Source organism: Borostomias antarcticus (genome assembly GCF_949987555.1).
Source record: "Borostomias antarcticus genome assembly, chromosome: 9".
NCBI classification, from domain to species: Eukaryota; Metazoa; Chordata; class Actinopteri; order Stomiiformes; family Stomiidae; genus Borostomias; species Borostomias antarcticus.
Window position 1 is genome coordinate 18,911,967 of NC_140242.1, and position 7,500 is coordinate 18,919,466.

General features: G+C 43.7%; 1 protein-coding gene across 2 annotated transcripts in view; it reads right to left on the reverse strand.

The window, feature by feature from the left end:
• Positions 1 to 7,500, reverse strand: part of LOC311313315 (uncharacterized protein) — a 21,400-nt gene that overhangs the window by 4,766 nt on the left and 9,134 nt on the right. For both annotated transcript variants that reach the window (XM_084443437.1, XM_084443436.1), the window contains exons 7-13: positions 3,858 to 3,993; positions 3,667 to 3,737; positions 3,402 to 3,485; positions 2,297 to 2,387; positions 2,132 to 2,202; positions 1,812 to 1,895; positions 27 to 192 (exon numbers count right to left, since the gene is read on the reverse strand). In XM_084443437.1, coding sequence (XP_084299563.1) covers positions 27 to 192; positions 1,812 to 1,895; positions 2,132 to 2,202; positions 2,297 to 2,387; positions 3,402 to 3,485; positions 3,667 to 3,737; positions 3,858 to 3,993 — 703 coding nt within the window. The remainder of the gene's footprint in view (positions 1 to 26; positions 193 to 1,811; positions 1,896 to 2,131; positions 2,203 to 2,296; positions 2,388 to 3,401; positions 3,486 to 3,666; positions 3,738 to 3,857; positions 3,994 to 7,500) is intronic.

A 7,500-nucleotide genomic window follows, 5' to 3' on the forward strand; every position in this document is an offset into this window, starting at 1 on the left:
TGAGCTGACAGAGGGAAGCCACTGACTTCTTAGTGATAATGCGTTTGCCATTGACGGTGCTCGTTGTGGTGGAGTTGGTGCTCGTTGTGGTGGAGTTCTTCGTGAAGTCCATCCCGTCAAAAAAGTTGGCGAAGTCCCCTGGAATAGTTGTGGTGGTGGAGTCCATCCCGCCCATTAAGGAGTTGAAGTCCACTGGAAGAGAGGACTGGAGTTAACCCACTGAATAGCAGGGTTGGGACAATATCATTTTCTTCAGACCGATCCTTTGTGTACTTGCCGATACAAGTACTTTTAATAATACTTTAATTTTCAATTACCACAATCAGGCCTGGAATATAAGTAGCTAAGTACTGTAGCATTTTGAATTGGTCTTGTCTCGGTCTCGGACAACGAGGACGCTGGATTTTATTTCAAGATCGGCCAAGACCACAACTTCAGGGAAATATCACTCAAGCACCTGGCATTATCTAATTCATGTAAAACTCCCCGCTTCAAATGCAATCAATAACTTGTCAGATCAAATTGAGGAGTGCTTTTATGGTTTGCATCTTCCACATTTTATCGTACTGTAAGTGTGTCATGCAGTGTGGAACTTGCAGTGGTGTGGTCCTGGTCTTGATTCGCCCTGCCTGGGTCTTGACTCATGTCTCAACCCCTCAGAGTCTTGAGCTGTGTTCGAAACCGATCCCAATCCCCTATATAGCACACTATATAGTGTCCGCCATTTTTTTCTACTGTCAAAATTTTCAACGTTTAATTTCATTCACTGTACAATCCACTATAAAATACCCACAATTCACAGTGATTTGTAGTGAACAGAGAATGCACACTACAATTTCTCCCGTATACCCATGGTCGTATTTTAGCGAAGGAGAAGACGTGAAGAAGAATATGGTAGCTATCGGTGGCTAAAGCAGTTAGCTAACGTTACGATGATTCCTGTAGCTGTTTTGCTGCTAAGGCGAGTTTGAGTTTGCCTCTGTTTATGCCTGAGAAACAGTAGTTGAATCAACAGCATCAAAATAGGTACAGGAATCATAATTGTAACGTTAGCTAACTGCTTTAGCCACTGACAGCTACCGTTAATGTTATGGAAGCTGCTGCTATAGTAGTGAGCTTGTGAGCTAACTGGCTATCACGGCCTTAATGTGCAACTTTACAGCTTGTTATTAGCAGACAGCACCATAGTTGACAAAACCACACTTGCACATCATTAGAATTTCAATAATTTATTTGGGATTTAACATTTAAACCTGAACATGGAAACTAAATACTACCTGAATACATTTCAACCTGCTACCATCAGTACTCAGTTTGTTTACATGATACTGGGCACGTCTGCTTGCTTGCATCCATGAATGTCCAACGCAATGACGTTCAGTGTCGTGTCCGAAAACCATTTAATTGTTCCCTATATAGTTCACTATAATGGGGAACACTACATAGGGAATAGTGAGTGAGTGAACGAGTGAACGGTTTCGAACACAGCTTTGGTCTTGTCTCGGCCTCAATACACTCTGGTCTTGGTCTTGACTTGGTCTCGGTTTTGGTGGTCTTGACTACAACACTGTCACTGAACTAAAGCCTGGTTAACAGTCTTGACTGGTCTCAAGATGACTTAGCACATGTTCACCCAAACGAGCTCTGCTTCCTCAACAGTGTTATTTTGTAAAAGAGTAGTTAGCATGTTTTTACTGTGTTATTACACTACTATAACAGTATTACTACAAGTGTAGTACTGTACTGGAGCAGTAATAGCACAGTCATATTGCCTGTTATATCAGTATATGGGGTGCTATAAGCAAACATACCAGGTGGGGGCTTCGCCTCCGACGACTGGCCGGCCTGCTCTCTCTTGCTGAGCTCAAGTGCCAGGGCCATCTCATCCTCCACACCTGCACACACACAAACACACACACAGGCACAAAAGAGGATAGCAGAAAGAAAGAATATTCACATCAATAAAATATCAATAAAATATCACAGATGTAGCAAGGTCAACTGGCTCTCAACTGACTGTCAACTGGCGCTCAACAGCACAAACACACCCACACGCACACACACAGACACATACAGACACACACACACACACACACACAGATTGCATAACAGAGGAAAGAAGACGTTTTACCATTGATGAGAACTTTCTTCAACACCCCTTCCTCCTCAATCTCTGTTCTGTCCTGGCCGTTCTCTTTGAACCTGTGGGCAACGAGAGCCATCATCATTCCATAATACCACACATCAATACATATATAATTACTTATTAGTGAGCTGACACAGGGAAGCCACTGACTTCTTAGTGGTAGTGCGTTTGCCGTTGACGACGCATGTTGTGGTGGAGTCCGGCATTCCGTCCATCCTGCCCATAAAGGAGGTGAAGTCCACTGGAAGAGAGGACTGGAGTTAACCCACTGAACTAAAGCCTGGTTAACCATCTTGACTGGTCTCCAGGGGACTTACCACATGTTCACCCAAACCAGCTCTGCTTCAACGGTGTTATTTTGTAACAGAGTAGTTACTGTGTTATTACACTTCTATTACAGCATTAATACTAGGGATGGCACGATAAAAAAAAAATTCAGACCGAGTAGGAGTATGAATACTCACTTTTGAGTACTTGCCGATACAGAGTACCGATACGAGTACTTTTAATAATATTGCAATTTTGCAATTACCACAATCTGGCCCAGAATATCAATAACTAAGTAGGTCACACCAGCCAAGTGTAATATCAGATTCTAACTATGCTAGCTAACTAGCAAGCTAGTAGCTAGGTTATGGCTGTCAATTTACACAGAAGGTTTGATTCAGTGAAGCACTCAAAGCTATCTAGCATAGCGATGCTGGCTTCCAATAGGCTAATGTAACATAAGCTAACATTAGCTAGCTAGCTTAATTTAGGCTATATGAACATTATCTTGCACCTTTTATCTCTCCAACCCCGTTTCTAACTTGCAAATACAGTATTAAGATATTTGTCTAAGAATCATTTTCGCTATTCCCATCTCCCCCGCTCTCGGCCTGCCACACACACACACACACACACACACACACATGCGCCCTGCTCTGAGACGGGGGGAGAGTGAAACAGTATTTTGCTGTGAGGGAGGGAACACAAGCAATCTTTTAAATCATGCCGATTCCACTGCTGAAATCCGCTTCTGTTCAGTTGCCCTTTCGCTATCCACCTAGTTTAACGTTGGTATTAAGTTATGACGTTGGTATCGGTTTGGAGTATCGGGACAGTTTTACCAGCAAATGAACGCAGTATTGGCCCTGATACCAGTATCTGTGCATCCCTAAGTAATATAGTACAAGTGTAGTACTGTACTGGAGCAGTAATAGCACAGTCATATTGCCTGTTATATCAGTATATGGGGTGTTATAAGCAAACATACCAGGTGGGGGCTTCGCCTCCGACGACTGGCCGGTCTGCTCTCTCTTGCTGAGCTCAAGTGCCAGGGCCATCTCATCCTCCACACCTGCACACACACACACACACACACACAGGTGAGAATAGCAGAAAGACAGAATATAGCTTTAGCTACATAGATGTATATAGAATATACACAGATGTATACACCAAAACAACACAACAGCAAAATCACACATGCGCGCACACACACCAAATTGAATAAGAGAGGTAAGAAGAAGACGGTTTACCATTGATGAGAACTTTCTTCAACACCCCTTCCTCCTCAATCTCTGTTCTCTCCTGGCCGTTCTCTTTGATCCTGTGGGCAGCGAGAGCCGTCGTCATCATCATCATTCCATAAAAACACACAGTAATGCACATTCAATGTTATCGTCACATAGGAAAGCTCCTAGTGAGCTGACACAGGGAAGCCACTGACTTCTTAGTGACAGTTCGTTTGCCGTTGACTGTGCACGTTGAAGTGGAGACCGACTTGAAGCCACCACCCATCCCTCCACCCATCCCGGCCATCAGGTGTTCCATCCCGCCCATGGAGGAGAAGGAGGTGAAGTCCACTGGAAGAGAGGACTGGAGTTAACCTGATGAACTAAAGCCTGGGTTGAGTGCAGCTCCAACAAAACGTTGATTGAAAACGGAAACGGTGATGCGTTGAACAAACTATGGTGTGCAAGCGTTGCACCTGTGGCAGCTGAGAATATATGTCAGACAGGCAGTTTGATTGGGTAACACCTCGGACACACCCACCCAGCGAGAGAAAACCTACCTTAAAGCCTGCACACCTTTTATTGTTTAAAAGATAAATCAATTTGTTATATTCAATGTATGCTATTATTTATTGGCTTATACATACCTCAAATACAGCACCAAGAAGATAATAATAAAATAAAAAAAAGATAACTAGAGTAGCTAATTATATGCAAATTGAATAGTACACGCTGACAACACTGTAGACAACGCAAGAAGTTACCTTCACGGCTGGTACAGACACTATGCATGGTAATTAAACAGCCCGTGGTTATTAGATAAGTACATGCTCACCACTCCCTTCTGTATTGTATTTGCATTTGTTCTTTTTTCCTTTTTTTATATATTGTATTTTGTATTTGCACTTTCCTGTCTTTGCAATGTCCTGCCCTGCACCCTGTCTAATGTCTCTATCAGTGCACTATCGACCTAAGCAAATCCCTAGTATTGAATCTTGAATCAAGGGGCGTTGTCTGGCCCAACTCGAGGCGGAGATGACCGGAGATGTCCGTTTTGCTTCAGGCCCGAACAACGCCCCTGTGGTAATGACCATATCGGCCTGTCGTGAGCTCAGCGGTCCACATAGCGTGTTTAAAAAAGTGACGCTGGGCGTTAGCAACTATGCAAGAACATCAATATTGTATTTGCCCTTTACTTCTTTCGCTATTATTATATATTGCACCGTCCTGCATTGCACTATTGCACTGTCATTGCACTGTCCCGTCATTGTACTGTTCTGTCTTTGCACTGTCCTAAACAAATAGCCAACAATTAGACAAGATGCAGGACGTCCTGTTCCTGCACATTGTCTAATTGTTGTCTATTTGCTGTCATGCACCAACAGTCCAGAACAAATTCCTACCACTGTGTGAGAACCTGGCTACATCTGATTCTGATTCTAAACATTGTACACACCATGGTGGAGGTATACAAAATATACCTTAGTGGTATACACTAGCCTAGCTACTAGGCTAGCAATTATAGCTAACTAGCTCGTATTACATCGGGGCATTACGTAAGCCAAACCGTATAACTGTAACAGTGCCACCTGCAAATAGCTCGCAAGCTGCCACAGTGCTGTAAACACACATTAGCTTGAAAACAAGTCTTTAAGTATTTACTTCACGTTAGTTTTTAGGCTGCTAGCACTACCTAAACACAACATACTTGCTAGCTAGCTAACGTTAGCAACTGCAAGTGCTTCAAAATGTCAGGACTTCATTCACACAATAAACAAGACCACTAGCAGTAGTATAACAGCTCGTACCTCCTTTTTCCATAGCTTTTGATCAAAAACGATTTAATGAGCTTCTTTCAGTCAGTGCGTAGTTATTGTAGTTAATTTTATAAGAGGGTATTGTATCGTACTAGAGTAGTTATTTCCATAAGAATGACTTTGGACCCGCTCGGTAGTCCCGTTATAGGGCAGCGGTAGCGTGGGAGCACAGTCTGTTAACCCCGCGTCGCCAGGCTCTCCTCGGGAGAATACTTGGGGTGAGTTCAATCTGAAAAATACGTGCACCATTTTGCTAGCGTTTCCGGACTGTTTCCTCAAATCGGTGGGCAACCGGCTTTGAGGTAGGGTTTCTCTTGTTTGGACGGTGTCAGAGGTGTTACCCAATCAGCAGACGGATATATTGTATAAAGCCCGCGGTATCTTCTCTGCTGCCATAAGTGCAACGCTTGCATAACACACAAGGTGTTCAATGCACCACCACCGTTTTTGTTTTAATAAACGTTTCGCAACATTTTGTTGGAGTTGAACTCACCCCTGGCTTCCATTCAACTTATCAGATTCAGATTCAAGATCCGTTTTATTGGCCATGCACAGCAGGGTTTCCCAACCTGGGGTCCGGGCCCCCCTTAGGGGTCGCCAACGATCGCAGGGGGTGCACCAGGCCTTAGATAAATTGAGGCCTTAATATCATATTTAGCTAGACAAATTTTTGTTAAAGAATCATGTCATTGACATGTCACACAGCAGTTAGTTAGACTTGAGGGGGGGGGGGGGCGCAAATTCCATCAGGTGGAAGTTAGTTAGTTAGTTAGGGCTCTAGGGAAGTTCAAGTTCAAAATGTTTATTTGTCCCATTGCTGGGCAATTTGGGTAGCAGGCGAGTAAAAACATAAAAACAAGTGATACAACATGACAAAATAACATGACAAGTGCAATACAATTATCTCATTAGTGACCATCATCATCACATCGTCCATCACCACCACCACCCCATCAACATCATCGTCGTCATCATCATCATCATCGTCATGATCATCTTCATCATCATCATCCTCACCACCATCTCTAACCATCTAATCCATGTCGCAGACCAATGTTATAGTATGTATACAGTGTATGCTATGTGTGTGCCGTTGAGGTATATGGAACAATCAGAGGTCGTGTGCAAAGGGTACAAGGGGTATAGAGTCAGTGGGGTATAGAGTCAGTGGGGTATAGAGTCAGTGGGGTATAGAGTCAGTGGGCTATAGAGTCAGTGGGGTATAGAGTCTACTCCAAAGCTGCATTCAGTACTTTCGATCCAGTTTTGTATCAGGTTGTATCCGGTTTGTCGCTTCGAGATAGAATAAAAAAAGGACATACCAAAGGAAGAATTCCAAGAAATACTAAAAGGAACTTGCCGGATCATCCAGACGAAGCCACTACATCAATTTGTGTCAGAAATGTAATTGAGGATTTTTTGGAGCACCATTTGATTCCTATGCGCATCCGGCTATACATCCATGTATCCAGTGGATGCAACCTCGCCTTAGACCGGTTCTAAAAAGCAAAGTGAACGGCCGCAGACATACCGTTTGTCCAAAATTATGGTATCATAATGTACCATGACGATTTGGTACCGCATACTGTTGGAATCGGTATACCGTGCAACCCTAATGCCATTTTCAGATTGAACTCACCCCGGGTTAACCATCTTGACTGGTCTCCAGGGGACTTAGCGCATGTTCCCCCAAACCAGCTCTGCTTCAACCATGTTATTTTGTAACAGAGTAGTTATTAACATGCTGTTAATGTGTTATTATTACACTTCTAAAACAGCATTAATACAATTGTAGTACTGGGTGAGAAGAGTTACAGCACAATCGCCTGTTATATCAGTGTATGGGGTGATATAATCAAATGAGGTAGAGCGGCCGGCTGGGGATCGCAAGGTCCCCGGTTCGATCCCTGCACCCGGCATCGTGCTGAAGTGTGAGCAAGACACTGAACCCCAAAATCACTCATGTGCAGCGCGGTGGCACAGTACCCAGTACTGTTGCCTCACAGCAAGGTCTCCGGGCCTTTCTGTGCGGAGTTTGCAT